General features: G+C 35.4%; 1 protein-coding gene across 1 annotated transcript in view; it reads left to right on the forward strand.

Moving 5' to 3' along the window:
- Positions 1-1,954: 1,954 nt before the first annotated feature.
- Positions 1,955-17,577, forward strand: part of HFM1 (helicase for meiosis 1) — a 38,179-nt gene continuing 22,556 nt past the window's right edge. Inside the window, exons 1-14 of the mRNA XM_074597472.1 lie at positions 1,955-2,025; positions 2,417-2,538; positions 3,998-4,319; positions 5,084-5,349; positions 6,712-6,759; positions 8,518-8,588; positions 10,730-10,862; positions 13,224-13,375; positions 13,720-13,797; positions 13,937-14,098; positions 14,538-14,738; positions 14,822-14,910; positions 15,813-15,856; positions 15,948-16,049. Of these exons, the coding sequence (XP_074453573.1) occupies positions 1,955-2,025; positions 2,417-2,538; positions 3,998-4,319; positions 5,084-5,349; positions 6,712-6,759; positions 8,518-8,588; positions 10,730-10,862; positions 13,224-13,375; positions 13,720-13,797; positions 13,937-14,098; positions 14,538-14,738; positions 14,822-14,910; positions 15,813-15,856; positions 15,948-16,049 (1,861 nt within the window). The remainder of the gene's footprint in view (positions 2,026-2,416; positions 2,539-3,997; positions 4,320-5,083; positions 5,350-6,711; positions 6,760-8,517; positions 8,589-10,729; positions 10,863-13,223; positions 13,376-13,719; positions 13,798-13,936; positions 14,099-14,537; positions 14,739-14,821; positions 14,911-15,812; positions 15,857-15,947; positions 16,050-17,577) is intronic.

Raw genomic sequence — 17,577 nt, forward strand, 5'->3', positions numbered from 1 at the left:
TTTGTTCCTGTCCATCTTGGAGACATGTTTTGCCTTTTTTTTCCCCCCTTTTTTTTTTCTTCTTGGATGGGAATTTTGAGGGCCAGCAAGCAGGTGGAAGAATGCAGAACTGCATAAAGGAGTGTTGTGCTGTGACATCTCCCATCATTTTTATGTACATCATTAAGCAATTGGAATTAATGGAGCCAGTCAAAGAATAAATGATGTGCAAAGAGTGGGGGCCTGAAGGGCCGGGGAGATTATAAATATTGTGAGTAACAAAGACTGCTCAAGGGTAGGAATCACAGATCCAAATTATTTAAATGGCAGTTACTTAATCATAGATCAAAGATTCCTCAGCTGAAGTATGAAAACCATTTCATACTGGTGTGCAGTGTTTGCAGCTCCTTGGAGCTGGTGGAGTGGTGGTTATTCAGTTGGGTAAGCACTTAACCCAGATAATTACTACTTGAATAACTTCAACTTGATAGTACTCCAGACAGATGCTTTCTGCTGCCACTACTAATATCCAAGCCTGAGAACTCCTGCTTTAGATTGCTGACATTAAAAGCATGTGAAAGCATGGTGTGAAAATTAACCAGCTTTGTTAGATTTACTAGTGTGATTTATAAATTCTACATTTATTAGTGTGAACAAAAAAGTGGCAAAACCTGGCGGTGGGGGAGTGGCAGAAATTGGCAGAGGTGGTGTTGCAGACTTACTGTGTGTAAAGGAGTGTAAAAGGGACATTGACAGATTTCGTGTTTGAAGTTCTAAAACCTATCTTCGCTGTGTTCACAGACAGTTTTGATTACATGCTCTGTATTCTGCGCTGGTACTGTGAAATGTTTTCTGTTTTAAATTTGAAACACTTCTCTATAATATTTGAAGTTTTACATCTTCTGTGGAAGAAAAATATTTTTAAAATTTTTGATTCACAGCCGATGGTATACAGTAATCAAGTAAACTTGAATCCTATTTGCAAAGCACTCTAAAAGATTTTTTTCATATGTTACTAATGAGATGCTGGAGTACAAAAGAAGCGTAGCCTTTGGTTTATCTCTGTAGGTAAAGAAGATAGCTTTGCTTTGTTATTTTTTCACCAGATTTGGCCTTTGTTGAGTTTAATAAACTCTGCTGAAATTCATTTGGTATTTTACCATTTGTTTCAGTGAATCTAAGACTTTTGACTCATAAAATCCTTTCTGTGGTATGCTCTTAGTGAGATCTTTGCTTTTTAAAGTTGTCCTTAAGCAAAATTAAGAGCTGTGAAAGTGCTCAAACACAAAAAGAGAGCGTGTCTAATGCCTGGAGTAGGTGCTAATTGAAAAATATTTAAATTAACTGGAGTATTCTTAAAACTGGTGTATATGATAAATAATTTAGAAAGTTGGTCCCATACTCCAGTTATCTAGGTAAGCAATTTGCATGTAGGTTAAAAATAAAATCTGTTTTACTTGTAAATTAAAATAGTTGTTGGGTTGTGTTAGATAGTAGAATAATTTTATTTTGTAAAAATTGACAGAATCTGATCATAAGGCAGATCATATTGTTCCATCAGAACAAAAACAATCTGACCAAAAAAATACAGTCTGCAGTTGTATAAAAGAATCTTAGTGTTATTCTTAGAAATCAAATATTTTAACATAAACTTTATGTGGATCTTCACTCTTACCCGTGTTTTCTCTCCTGATATGTCATGGTAATGTAAAGGTTGTTTAAAGTGCTGTCCTACAAGATTTTTTGATCATAAGTAATAGGAACCATATTTTATCAGGAGAGAGATTTTCTCTTTTTGAAGAAGAACTAAAGGTGCAGGCAAGAGCTCTAAAAGAAAAAAAATCTCGGAATTACGTATTGGCACTTAGAACTAATAAGCTTTCTATTGCTTATGCAGGTTCAGTTGTAGTAATTTCGGTGTCACTGTTTTTATGCTGTGTTTTGCAGATTGAGGGACTTCACATTTGATCTAAAAATGTTCAGCTCTGCAGACGTGGTCTTTTCATTGGATAATTTATTTTATGAAAGACCAGATACAAGACAAAGGTAAATCTTTATTGTTAAATATATACATGTTTTCCAAGTTTTTCCACACACTGAATCATTTTACAGCAGAAATTTTTTTTCGTAACTCCCTTTTCTGTCTATCAATAGAAATGCGAGGCTAGAAGTTTTCAGGTTCATAACCCATACTTGGAACTGTTTTTCCAAGCACGCTGAAGTTTGAATGATGCAGGTGTATCTTAGGGCTGTAAAAAATACATGTTATAAAGATTGCCTCTTAAATTTTCTGTGATTAAAAATCAAAAGAGTTACAGAATAAGAACGTTTTTTATCAGGAGAAACAGTAGGTTATTTATAATTGCTGATTTTGAGCTAGAAGTTGTGGAGGATGCTTAAAGAACGCTTTTCCCTTACATTTGTGTGTTAAAAATAGGTATCTAGAAAATGAAGAGCCTAAATTTTGGTGTATTGCACCTGCTCCAGCTATTGCTGAAATTCCAGCGGCAGAGGAGTTACAGAGAGAACTGGAAAAAAACACAGCCAAGACTCATATGGGTAAAATATCATAGAATGGAATCATAGAATCATTTAGATTGGAAAACACCTTTAAAATCATCAAGTCCAACTATAAACCTAAGGCTGCCAAGTCCCGCTAAAGCATAATACTGGACGTTCATGGCTTAACAAATAATTAGCTTGACAGATAATTTCTCGTCTCTTTTAATGCTGTGAAACATGAAATAGTCTAGGTGTGCAAATATAGACAAAGAATGTATTTTAATTGAGAGTGATGGTCTTACATATGTTTGCAGTATTATCAGTCCTCTTTGGGCATATACAGGCTACAAGTTTACTGTGCAGAGTGGGCAAGGTAAGAAGCATAATCAAAATTTAAGCTTTTCCACATTGTTCCATGAAGCATTATAACACAGTGGGTAGCAGGTGTAAACGCATAATGCAACACATGGATCTGATGACCTGTCTGCCACCCAAGGAACAGAGAGTTTATATGAACCTAACTTTGTCTTCCCTTTTGGGGCTTTTTTCAAATTGCTGTTCAGGAGGCCAAATTTGAATCTGGCCATTGATTGCTACTAAGTGAAGTATTCCTTCTGTTTAGACATTGAGGATCACCTTTAGGACATTTATTTTAAAGAACTTGGTTGCTTTATCTCTGTCAACTAGATTTCTGCATTTCTTAGCTGCTGTGCTGATTTATGATATTCTCTATTTAGGAATTACGTTGTTAAGGGAGAAGGGTTTTTTTTTCCTACTTTATGCAAGAGCAATTCCATTAAGAACTACTCATTGGAATAAGCTTTCTGGTGTTTGTAGAATTGGAATTGTTGGGGTTATGTCACAAACAGGCCATTGTAATTTTAAGCTTCTAGATGGATAACACTGAAATTGATGGGCTGCGCAGTAGAGCTCTAATGTAATCTCGTTGCATTCAGTTGCTTATTTCTGCTCTTGCCTTTGTTTTGCTGACAGCAATGCTTATATGGTCAGCCAGATCAGAACACCGATCCTACTGAGAACTAACGCCGCAAAATGTGCTAATTAACGAAGATGACTATGAAACTAGCTTGTCACCAACATCATTACGAATTTTGGCTAGTGAGATTGTGGGGTTTCTCTCACAGCTGTTTGTAGTAGAAACTTCAAGCTTGGTCATTGTGTAATTTTTTTAAAATATGGTCTTTATTCTGGGACAGGGTGAAGCGTTTCTATCTTACAAATTACTTTGTAGTTCTGAGGAATAGTTTTGCTCCGTTGGTTTGTATAGGAAGCATAGAAAGTGACCCTATTTTTATAACTTTTTAATTGACAAGAGATGCATTGCATTCATAAGCATGAGTCATAAAATATATCCTAAAGTTCTTTCAATAAGGTAGAAATATCAGTTTGGATAATATATGTGAATTTGGCTTATTCTGTGTGGAAGATATTTCATTAAGTTACTATGAATAGGAATATGAACGTTAATAGAAATAATCATTTATTGGTTTTGGAGGAGGGAGAAAGCACCAGAAGTTTATACAACAATGTAAGAGTAACACTGAGGCGGTAAATGATAGATCACCAGCACCTGTTCATTTTGGCATAGCCTCTGAAAAAGAAGTGCTCCAATCAAGTGTAGGAGAAAGAGATAAAATTAGGTTTTCGGGTGAAAATCTGAAAATGGTTTCCTTGTTTCTCTCTTCTGACCAAGATAAATCTAAAACAGGAACAGGGGTTTCTCAGCAACCTGGTGCAAGTTTTTCACAAAATAAACTATTACGTAATTTTCCAGAAAATGGTGACGATGAGAGTGTCCATTCAACATTAAGAAAAAGGTATGTATCCAGTAAATTCTGATAATTTAACAACTGTCAGAATCATATTGCTATTTTAGATAGATTTTTTTTAAATGTGGAGTTTTGGATCCTTCAATTGAAGATACTTTATCAGGGCTCCAGACACTAATTCTTTTGAGCAAAAGGAAAAAAGATGTTTCCTTTTGGCAATATTTTAGTATTGTAATTACATGTGTCCTGAGCTCAGCCTCTTTTATGAGAAAAGTAAGGATGAGGTTTGTTGCTTTAATTTTAAAGAAATTGTTAGATAATAAAGGTTTTTCAAAATACTATTTTGAGTTCTTTATCCACATGGTAACGAGCAAGAGGGCTAAGATCACTGGCTTTTCAGAGCAGAGGTCAGCCAGCCAGGAATACCTTGAGTAGTTCTCAACATAGTTTTGCTGCTGCCTGGGAGGAGGGGTTTTAGAGAAAGAAACTTCTTTTCTATGCCCAGCTGTTATCATTCCTCAGAACCTGTATGTCTTTGTTGTTTTTAATTATACAAAGATTGAAGTTAATCTGCTATTAGGATTCAGAGCCCATCAGTTTATTCTTTCTTGAATGGAAGTAAAGTTAAAATGTATCTTGAAAGGAGTCGTTTTCAGGTAAAAGAGTGTAAGATCACATAAAGTTAGATACAAACTTTTCTTATGATTGTGTCTTACTAGTTCTGCTTCTAATACAAACTCACGTATTTTTCAAATATTAGAGAAACTCTGTAACATTACAACAAACTCATGAAAGTCCTGGATCTTTTGCAGCTTATTTAAAATGTCTGGTTATATGTATAAAAATACAGAGTTTAAAGATAGGTCTGTGGATGTGAACGAAATTGATACTTACTTAAATACAAGTGAAAACATGAAAGAAGTGAGAAAAGAACGCTTATGGACAAGTGATCGTCATGCTCCAGTAACTAAAGACTCAGATTTTACTCTGCATAGGGTCAATGATGGGGACATTGCATCTAAAACAGGAATTAAAATGAAACCATTTCCTAATGCTTCTGAGATCCTGGATATAACAGGTAATTATTATTACTCTGTTTCAAAGAAAAATAGTTCACTGTCTGTCTTTGGTGTATAATAATAATAATGGATATGCACGATCTGAGGTAAAGTGAAAAACAGTTTCCCACTAGCTCAAGGTGAGGTAATTGGCTAAATTTGATGCAAGATACTGCAGTTCTATGAAACTTAATTGCATTGTTGTTTAATATGAGCTGGGTAAACAGTTTATGAAGAAGATTCACATTTTCAAGAGTGCCAAGTCATGTAAACTTTTTTGAAAATACCCCTTCAAATCAATCCCCTAAACAATTTGAAAAAGAGCAGCCTCATCCCCTCATGTGGTAAATAGTCTCATCTTCATTTGAAACCAGACAGAAATTGAAAATGGGATGTTTATTTGTGATGCGGCTCATACTTTTGTCTTTGTAGAAAGAGATTTTAAATAGGAGAAATCTGGAAAATGGAGGAAAGTAGTGAAAATTTTGATGAAATGATAAAATACTTGGTTTAGAATTTATTTTTTAATGGTTTTTAAATACGTGTGGTTTATTTCTAGATTTTGAGCTTTTTGGGCCAGAGACTCATAGTATCTGTGGCATGTACCTTGTATACCTGGCTAACTGCTACAGAAATATGGAATAGAGAAATAGTTCTAGCAGAAAATTGTAGGGCAGAGCTGTGGCTTAAGATGGGATTTGGAGGCTGGTCAGGAATGGAAAACGTGATTCCTGTCTGATTGCCTTCTGAGCAAATAGTTGGATGGTTAGGCTCAGAGGGTGATAATGGGTCACAGTCTGCCCACGTGCCTACTGCAGGGGTCTGCCTTGGAGGAGGGGGCTGCCAGGAGTCTCATGAAATTCAGTAGGGATGAATGCAAAGTCCTGCCTCAGGGAAGGAGAAGAACCCCTGGGGTTCCCCTGGGATGGACTTGCTGAGGGCATCTCTCTGCGGAAGAGTGCCTGGGGTCTTGTGAAGAGCATGCTGAACGTGAGTGAGCAGCATGTCCCAGCGGTAACGAAGGCCAACAGAATCCCAGGCTTTGTTAACCACAACAAAGCCAGGAAGTTGATGGAAGCGATTATACACTTCTTTTGGGCAGTTCTGAGACCATGTCTAGATACTCCATCAAGTGTTGAGCCTCTGGTACAGGTAAGACATCCTTAAACTGGAGTGAGTTCGCCAAGCGCCACCAAGACAGTCCTTTCAAATGATGAACTTGTGACGTCCCTGTCCTGTCAGCTCCCTCTGTATCACCTGAACCTTGTTATAGCCTTGCAGCTCCTCAAAGAACACGTAGCTTGGGGTCAGGAAGATATTTTTCATGGTTGTTGGTTGAAAACAAATCTGGTTTTATAAATCTACTACTTTTCTTTCTTTAGGAACTACAGGAAGAAAATTGGAAATTTTGAGGGCTGTCACAGAAATACGTATCCTTGTATTTGCTGTATTTGATTTACTGATTTTATTACAATGCTTTTATATTTACAAAATTATAGTGTTTAATTTGTAGCCATAGGAACTCATGCATTACACTGTAATAGTTTTGATTTGTAATGTAATGCTGGGAATCAAATGATGAATAGATTTTTACCCTTTGGATTTCCAAAGCTAGAATGCAAATACAACAACTTACAGATCATTCATTGCTAAGCAAATTTATTTCAAACTTTCAAGTTTTATCCTCAAACCTGTTTATTTTTAAAATGTAAAAGGTAAAATTTTTAGTTTGCATAATATATATTTCAGGCCAGATTTTATATGCAAAAACATGTATACACATATATCCCCATACGCTTTAAATAAAGGAAAAGTGAATTAGTATTTAGGCTTATTAGGAAAACTGAATCTCACTTTTTGTCCCATTTTATCAGGAGAAAATAAACTTCACATATTCCTTATAGATCTGTATTTATGTTCCAGTGTGCATACAGTGTATTTCCATTCTTTAAGCTGATTTTACCATAATTTTCCTTCTTGCCCCTGCCTTGAACCCGTAACATAATTAGCCATCCCATCTATATCTGTCAAACTTTTTTTTTTTGCTTTTTTCCACACTTTTCTTTATTTTGTTTGTAGTAACCTGTCAAATGGTAGGTTAAATATCTAAATTCAGGCAACTTAAGTTCATGTGGATAGTTCTAAGACGTGTCATAATTTCCAAAATGAGTAAAGACTCAGTTGTTCTGATGTTGCCAATTACACATAGTCAATGTTCTGCATTTTGAAAATAGATCACTTTTATCTAGAGGGGTTAAATTTTAGAGAAGGTTGTGTTTTTTTCAAATCCATATTTTCTTTAATATTACTTGCTTATCTTCACCCATTTTTAAATGCTTATATTTAACTGCTTTTATTTCTTATTTCACTCCTTCTTCGTTTCCTCTTTATTTAGCCTTTTAATGTAACATCAATTTGAGGCCTCAGCAATTTGTTGTTCTTGTTACTGTTGGTGTTATGTCTGACTGCGCATCCTCAGCCTGATCGGATGGTTACAGTTAGTCTGCTTGTGTGGCTTCAATGCAAGTCCAGGCAAGGATCTGCTCACTCGTTTGGATTTGTAATGTAACAATACTCTCCTTCCTTTTACTCATATTTTAGGTAAGAATGTTGTTGTTCGAAGAATACCCAGTATTAGCAATTGAAAATACCCTTAAAACCACTGTGAGCGCTAAGAGATCGTAGGTGAATTTTTTTGATAGTGTTATGATGGCACATACAATATTATGCTAATTAATTTGTGTTATATTAAAAATTTAATGTGACCATTGACACTTTAGATGTACTAATAGCAGCGCTCTGCTTGCTCTTATATCAGGTTTGCAGTGTAGAATAAAGCTTTTATCCCTTGCAGTTTCACATTCCATAGTTGTATGCCATTCTATGAAACCTATGCCAGGGAGGAGATTCTTGATTATTGGTATAATCCTGAGACCTCTGAAATAGGTAGTGTTTTTTTCGTGAAGTGGAATATATGGCATACCAAGAATCTAAATAAAGCTACTAAATAATTTAGTAAGTTTTTGATAATTTTTTACAAGCCTGTATCAGTGAAAGATTGTTGCATATGTTTTAAGTTTGAATTACAAGAAAGAGATGCATTTAACATCTATGTTCTAAACTAACATGTTCTAAAACAGATTTTATAATTTTCACTCAATGGTTTTCAGTTCCTTAACCATTTCAAGCAACCCAATTTAGAAGTATTTTTAAGGAGTTCCCATATTTTAACTATGCACAGTCTAAAGCTTTGGATGATGTAAGTACGAAACATTCGCTGCAGCTGCAAGTAGTACTTCATAGATAAATTTAAAAGTTACTTTGATATTCAGAACTCAAAAGGGGTTAGAAAACTCTAGTATGTCTAGAACCTCTTCCTGGAATAGTTGAGCAGAGTTGTGCGTAACTGGGAGAACAGACCAGAAGAACTGTTAAAAATGTTGTTCACAAATACGTTTGTGTGAAGATGTGAATTAGATGTATATTTATGCATACAGATTAGTAATATTTTTAAATTACTTTCCTAGGAAGATTAAGAAAAGCAGAACTTTAGAGAAGGTTGTCCTTTTGGAGAAGTGATGTTTGTCCATGCCCTTTTTATCAGTTATGCTCTTTATTTAAAACCCGAAATTTATTTTGAAAGCAACCAATTTGAGAAAGATTGTATTATAGGTATTGCAGAGAGGAGATACAGGTTCTGTCAGAGTCTTAACAGAGCATTTGAAATTTTTATTCAGCTTTAGGAGAAATGCCAGTGTCATTCACAAACATTTTTAAGCATGTTTTTTTAAGCTACATTTGATGTTGCAAATGTTTTTGTTTGAATTTCTTACCCACTAAGTAATGTCTTATGAAGTGAAGATTTAAGAATGGTGTGTATATGAGCAGAATAATTATTTGGGGAGCTGTATTTTTTCTTTTTGCCCTTACATTTTTAGTTTTATGCATAGATTTGGGGTATTTTTCCTTATTTCCAAATTCGTTGTTTATTTTCTGATGAGAATTATGTATCATGTTGGCCTGTAAAATAATCGTGTGACTTTTTGTTCCTGGAATAATGGAAAACCACAGCTGTAAACAAGATTTACTTTTGTGAAAGCTGCAAAAACAGAGTTCTCAGGGCAATAGCTTTTAAAAAAAATTATTTTTTTTTGAATGGCTCATGTATTGGTATTCCTAAATATGAACTGGTTTGTAAAGCACTGGGAAGGACAAGGTTTGCTTATTGCTCATGTGTAGAACGTGACGTGTTCTTAAAAAAATTAAGAGAAATAGGCGTATTAAAAAGATAATTGTCTTGTGTGGGGTTTTTTAATTGGTTAAGCTTGCAAAATTCAACTTGGTAGCAACTCCGTGGTTCCAAGAAATGAGTTATAAGCGTTCAACTTAGTAGAATTTCTCTGATTGACTCACAGTAAACATTGCAAAGGATTATTTAACAAAAATCAGGGAAAATTTTGTATTCATACAGCATTCATACTTCATTGATTTTTGTGAGCATTGGAAAACTGGGAATGGTAGATGAAAAGCACAGCTAATTCCTGCAACTGTTCAGCAGTACTGTCAAGTGTCAGTCATTGCTACAGTTATTTATAAATCAAGTACTAGGTGATTCCCATTCATCCTTGTGAACTCCTAACAGTCATAGAGTAGTTTTAGAGAATTAACAGACAGAAAGGAAGGAAAAAAGGAAGAGAGTAGTAGAATCCATGAGGAGTTGGGAGGGAAGGAAGGAAATGAAGCTGCACAGAGGTGCTGCTTGGAAGGAGGATGAGTGAGTGACACTGTGGAGGAAGAAGGAGGGTAGAGTCAGCCCAGTCAGAGGAAAATGAGGGAACCTGACATGGACATGCCTGGCTTCTAAGATGGTGGAGGATAGAATGTGAAGGAAGGAAGGAAGCATAGTCATACAAAACCTGCTTTCATCATTACTGAAAACTTAACATTCTGTTAAAATTATATATATTCAACGATGCTGGAATTTTGAATGCAGATTGAATTACAGAAGGAAAACAAATTGCACTTTGAGCACAAAAATACCTCTTTCTGATGAGCCTATATTTGGTTGTCATCGGACATTGGCAGTGGTTCTGTATTAATGTCATCTAAGGCTAGATATTGGGTTTTTTTGTGTTTGTTGCAGAATGGTAGACTTCATTACATAATAACCTTTGATGAACAGTATCTCATTTACATTTCTGTAGCAGATGCGTAGCAGAAGATGTTCTTTCTTTTGCTGTAACTTAAACTTCACATCTAACAAAATTTTTTAGAGGACTACGTATATCAATGTAATAATAATTTTCTTGTGTCATTTTTCCCTAGACAATGCTCTTGGAATGTATGAATAGGTACAATGGATAGCTGTGCTGTATTTACTACTTTGCAATTCTTTCCTAGCTTCTTTATACAGATAGGAATTTTGTGATTTGTGCTCCGACTGGCTCTGGAAAAACAGTAATGTTCGAGCTAGCTATTACCAGATTACTCATGAAAGCCCCACTGCCTTGGTTAAATATTAAAGTTGTTTACAGTAAGTATTATGCAGCTTTAAACATTTTGGTGACAGCAGTAGAAAATGTGTTCGTAAAAAAAAAAAAAAACAAAAACAAAACCAACAAAAACAAAACAAAAAAAAAACCCACACACACACAACAAAAAAAACCCCCAAAACAAACAAACAAAAAACAGCAGTTCTGTAAATGTGAAGATCTGGAGTGAGTGCTTTAATGACAATGAAATCAAATACGTTAGGAAATTGTGACCTACCTCTTTTTTTAAAAAGTTGTTTCTTTTAGGGTTTATTTGTGATGACATTGTAACTATTATTAGTATTTAACAGCAGTGTGTAATTGTAGTGTTCAGGATTGCCTATACAAATAAAAATAAAAAAATCTTGTAAACAGTTTGTCTTCTAAGAAGGCAAAACGTACGCAAAAGGGGAAGAAGGAAGCAAAGGAAACTAAAACAAATACTTAGTGGCAGAGCCAGAAATGATGCAGTATCTTTTTTGTATGCCTGTCTGTTGCTCTGAGATGAGGAACAAATTTTCCAATATTCACTTACTTGGCAATGTTTCATGCTAACTGTTGCGTTCTCTCTACTAGTTCAGAGGGAACAGAGCTGTGGTCTTTGGGAGTTTAATTGATCTATATAGGAACTAATGAAAATACTTGAAAATAGTCAAAACAATTACACTTTTTTTCTTTCCTTCCTGGAGAATTGAGCTCATATCCTGTAAATCAGATTAAACTGGTGGTCTTGTCCTACTTTTAAGTAATTCATACAGTGATATATTTGTCAGTTTTGCTATTAATGGTAAAACTTTATCTTTACAAAAGTTTCGACCTTTTTTTTTTTTTCAAATTCCAATGTGTTCAAATTCTTACAATAAAGCTAGTGTTGATTTCGAGTTAACTGTGTATTGTAAACAGATCTTATATAAACAGGTGTGTATTATAGTTTGTCTGCCAGCAGATCAAGGTGAATCATTTCAGCGTACTATAATGGTTTTGATTGCCTTGGTAGAATTGATGCAAATTGGCTGGTTGGAACTTTGAGTAAGGAAGCAGTTACCTGCTGGTGGAATTAGTTCTGCTGACCTTTCCAGGTTCAACAGCGATGGAGAAGGAGATCTGTCAGTTTTCCAAATGCTTGAACAGAGGTGTTAATTAGATTATGTACTGCTGGAGTGTGTTCTGGTACCTGGTTCATCAGTGGCCCAATGTATATGAGTTAGTTTGCAGTAGTTGTCTGAACTGGTGTTGTTTCCCAGTAGCTTTAACACATGCTAAGGATTAGCAAATGAAGTTCCGGGAGTAATCGTTGGCTTCTTGCATTCTTGCATAGTGAAAGATTATTACGTTAGTAATTTTGTGAGTTACTTGCTGGTAGCTTAATCAGTTTTCTGGAGCTAGTGATATCCCCTGCTTTATAGGCCACTGATACGCTTATGGGATTTTACACCTCTTTCTGAAGCAGAAACTGGTTCTTTTCTATCTCTTAATTGTAGGAATCGGTTGTCAGCTGATATGCAGAAATGGTTCATATTCCAGTGGCTCTAGCCTAGAATGTAATTGCTGCAAAGTTTGTTTTATTACTACTGGTTTCAGATCGTGTGTAGATCACTACTTCTTTCACTTAAATCACTGCATTTTACGTATAGATTACCCATCCACTATAGACTTACATATGTTGCTAGTGTCAGTCCTTGTAGAGAATTACTTTTGATTTCTAGAAATCAGCTTCCATCTCCAAAAGTATAGCATGTATCCTCAGGAAAGAAAAAAAAAATATGAAGAAATAGATTGGTTTAGGAGTCTGTTCATGAGGACCAGCATCAGAACTACTACCTGCTGTGTTAGCTGCTCAGTATGACCCTGACTACACTTAACTGTACATTTGGTTTAGATGATAGATTTTGATTTCTTCTGGTATTCTGTCTCTTGATCGTGCATAGTTTCTCATTTATAACGCCTTTTCTCTCTGAATACAGAGCGTTCAAATCATTCTGAACGGGGAAAAAGGCTGGTATTTGTTTGAAAAGATGTATTTCCTGTGTTTTTTTTTCTCCTGAATGATTGTTTCCATGTGGGGTTGAGGAAAAAAACAGATTAAAAGAGGGCATAAATAACCTTAATTAAAGGGTTCTGTTTCTGATTGCTGGTGGGGAAGGACTGGGGGCCAAAGCTCAACATTGATCTGTGCTCATGGAACAGAATAATAGGGATAATAATAGCAGTTACAGATTTTATGGTTCTGGGAGCAAAGCTGATAATTAGGGAAATTAAATTCAAGAAGACATCTTTAAAATGTATGTATTTAGCACCTTTATCAATACAGTTGAATATTTGGTTTTCCTGATATAACTCTGATTATTTTGTGTTATTTTTAGTGGCTCCAATAAAAGCTTTATGCAGTCAGCGTTTTGATGATTGGAAAGAAAAATTTGGACCTATAGGACTCAGCTGCAAGGAACTGACAGGAGATACGGTGATGGATGATTTATTTGAAATACATCACGCTGACATTATTGTCACTACTCCTGTAGGTTTTGATCCCAATTCTTACAAAAACCTCGAATAGGCAGACATTAGTAGTCTGCTAGTTGTACGTTACTAGGGCTGCTCCTTTTTTGTAGTAAGTAGTAATTTTATGATCCTTATGCTTGCCTGCACACTGCTGTGCATAGTATTAGTTCATATAAACAACAATTAGTAATAATGTGCCAGATGACACATACATGACATTAGCATGAATTAATTTAACTGATTTTACTTAAAGATTTATTAAAGTTTAGGCATGTCTGCCCGTACTCTGCTTTTGGCATATGTTGGCCTTTAAAACATCTTCCACCTTCTGTTCTTTTGTTGTGTTGTTTTTTTCCCTAGGAAAAATGGGATAGCATGACGAGAAGGTGGAGAGACAACTCTATAGTCCAGCTTGTACGACTGTTTCTCATTGATGAGGTAAGAAAATTAATGGTTTATATGCACTGGTTTTGTTCTTGAAGGTAAAAGGAAACTTAGAAAATATAAGACTTATTTAACACATGTATAGATTGTAACTGGAGAAATATTTAGCAGATCTTCCTAAAATTCCTAATAGGTGCATGTTATAAAGGATGAAAGCCGTGGTGCAACATTAGAAGTTGTAGTCAGTCGAATGAAGACTGTTCAGTCTTCTCTTTGGCGTCTTTCAGAGAATCATGAAGCTGTTCCTCCCTTGAGATTTGTAGCTGTTTCTGCAACAATCCCAAATGCTGAAGATGTAAGAGTTACATTTTAACTGTATTTTAATTAATGTAGTTGTATTTTTATAAAATTTACCTGGAGTTATAAATTCAGATTGATAACAAAGTTGTCATTTTGAAGCTGTCAGCTGAAGACAGCTGTGAAGTTGATGTTAATGTAAAAAATGACCTACAATCATACGTAACTATCAGCCAAGTATGGACATACTTCATTTTTGGATTTCTGTTCATGATTTTTTTCTCTCTTAAGTAAAATTAATACAGACTTGATATTTCAGTCTGAATTATATTGGTCCTGTAGAAAGCAGAACTTCACCTGTGATCTTAATGCGAAAAGCAATGTCAAATGTGTTAATAGTTTACATGTGACAAAAGATAAATTAATTATTATGTTAGAGCAGAGAGTGGTTAAAAGCAGGAATTTATAATTTCCATTCTATTTCTTCTTTTTTAAAGATTGCAGAATGGCTTTCAGATACTAAGATGCCTGCTGTATGTCTGAAAATAGATGACGATCAACGACCAGTGAAGCTACGCAAAATTGTTCTTGGTTTTCCTTGCAGTGACAATCAGACAGAATTCAAATTTGATTTAACTCTTAACTACAAGATAGCTGGTATTATACAAACATACTCGGAACAAAAACCAGCACTTGTGGTACAACAGCTTTTTTTTCATCACATTTGAAATTGTTTCTTTCTTAAAAGTGTTGATTCAAAAAAATCTTTTCTCATTTATAGTTTTGTGCCACAAGAAAAGGAGTACAGCAGGCTGCTTCTGTTCTTGCAAAAGATGCTAAATTTCTACTGAGTATTGAACAGAAACAAAGGTATTTTTATATTTGAGTTGTTAATATGTGTTTTTGTGTTTTGGTAAACCTGTGACATCTGTGAAGAAAGCTGTTGAGCTAATAAAGTTGCTAGCAGAGGAATGTCTGCAATGAAGTCATCATCACAGCCGACGTTCTTTTTGGTAAATTGGCACTCCTCTTGGGAAGTTTTACTTGCTTCTCAGATTTTTAGGGTACTTTTCACATTAAGTTGTTTGTAAAAGCTGCTTTCTTAACATATAAATGTTAATTCCCGTGGACTTACACGGCCTCATAGTGCAAAGATCAAGCATATGAATAGTTGAATTTGGTGTTATCTTACTCATGTTTTAAGTGAAGCTGTAAAAACTCTTTCCGTTATCAGATTTCTTTATTAAATACAACCCTGACCCATATTAATTATTATTTACTTCAGGGTTGCCTCGTCGTGGCAGCTGCAGAAACTATTTCCTGATTTTGGACCTTAAACATGGTCTTCTCTGCCTTATGCGAACAACACATCTAGATTGTAGGTCGTGACTTGGAAAGGTGACTGGGCTGGAAAGCTGCTACAGCTGCCTTTGCGAAGATGGGAAAGGTGGTGGTTGAAGCTGTCCAAAGAATGTGTATTTACAAAGTTATTTTAAGACTATGTCCTTTTGATAGCCTAACATGTATTTGAAAACTAAGGACATCTGTAAAAAGCACAAATGCAGTAGAACTATGGAAAAGTATGTAAAAAATGTACAATTCAGGGAGTACGTCGTAAAGTCTTTGGTGGGGTAATAGTGTATCTCATTTCACGTGAAGCTTTATTTTTGCCTTTTAAGAACATACTTTCATCTTTGTATACTCTACTTACACTAGTGAATCTGTTTTGTGATTTTGAAGTATTCATTTTTATCTTTTTGTGTGTTGCATAGATTACAGAGGTCTGCAAATTCATTGAAAGATTCCAAATTGAGAGGTAAATGTAACCTGCTGCTTCTCTGCTCTGTGAATGAATACTTGCTTGAATAAACTTAGTCAAGTGATGGATATAATTATTTCATTATCAGATCTTTTAATGTATGGCGTGGCTTATCATCATGCCGGTATGGAGATATCTGACAGAAAAATAATTGAAGGAGCTTTTGCTGTAGGAGACTTACCGGTACTTTGTAAGTAAATTTAACTTTGGAAGTCAAAATGTTGTTAACGTGTCCTGAGAAGATTGCAGTTTGGAAGTGGTAATATTTTATGATTCTGTAGTTTGTTTAACCTTCGGAATTGCTTTGTGAAATCCAGATAAAGATGTGTTTGTGTTTCACATGCACTTTTACCTTGTGGGTATACATACACGCTGTTACTAAAGACCACAGAACTTTTATTCTTAGCACACACGGAGGTCGTCCTCCCTCATATGTCTGGCCATGTCCATTTCCTTTTCACGCCACTGAGCCATCCTGTTGAGGTGGAACTCTCTGCTAGCGTGTCTTTCCTTAAAGTTCACATGATGTTTTCTTTGTGTCCTTTGCAGCAGTGCTTCCCTGAGGGTGATCTTTTACATCAGTGCTTCTTAGATGGGCAGGATACTATTTTTAAATTCCCACACAAGGTGTTTTGACTGATGGGGACATTCCTAAGAAATATTCCATCTGCTGTTACCTGAAATGAGATGGTATCTCCTTGAGAAGTGATGGTCTCGCCTCATCCAGACGCTTTTTTTTTTTTTTTTTTGTAAAAAAGATTCCGACCCTATGGGGAAATGCCTGTGTGGTTCATGTACAACACTGAAAGATTCATGGATTTTTTTTTTTCTTTCCTGTACAATGGTCATGACTCACTATGAAAATTCAAGGTAGATACCTTGACTGTGATCTGGCGACCTTGCTAGAGTTGCAATGTCCATGGTATTAAAAAGTCTCTGCATCTCTGCAGTCTACTGTACTGTGGCTGCCTGGTGCACTTCGTATGGCTTTGCCAACTGCAGTGCCATTTCTGAAATCTCAGGAGACTGTGGTTTTATAATTGCTCTTTGCAAAAATAACTTCGAAACCCTGTGCCACAGCTGAGCACAATGCAAACATGCATTTCAGTGGACTGTCACTGAAAGAATGCAAAGTTGGTTTGTATGAATATTTCAGAATTGTCTGAGATAGTAGAATTATGTTTCTACGACTGAGGGGAAACTGAAAGAGTATGGGGTGTATTCCACTTCATATGCCTGTGAGCATGATGTGGGGTAGGGTTTTAACACACCTTTCACAGATACTGCAAAGGGGAAAAATTCTTTGGTCTTGAAATAGAGTGTACATATACTCACAGCGTATGTGTATACGTGTGTGTATATATATACACATGCACATACATGGACTGAAGCTCTGATTGCACTAGTAACCTTTCTTGGCAACTTTTTTATGGTTAGGTCATTTTGCTTTGACAAATTTCCTATTTTGCATACCATAACAATATAAAAAATAATAATATTCTCGCAAGATGGTGTGGTTATGCCGATAGTTTAGATCATATTCCTCTTTCCTGATGCACCTATAATTTCTAATTTTAGTTCTCATTTCATTTCAAAAAAGGATTGGAAAATTAATTAATACTTTGTTTTCCTAGTGGAATAATTATATCAGTTGGTGTGTGTAGCTGGCTTTCCATGTTCAATTCTGGCCACCCCATAAATTTGTTTGAGAAAGCATT

This window comes from Larus michahellis, chromosome 8 (assembly GCF_964199755.1).
Source record: "Larus michahellis chromosome 8, bLarMic1.1, whole genome shotgun sequence".
Taxonomy (NCBI): Eukaryota; Metazoa; Chordata; class Aves; order Charadriiformes; family Laridae; genus Larus; species Larus michahellis.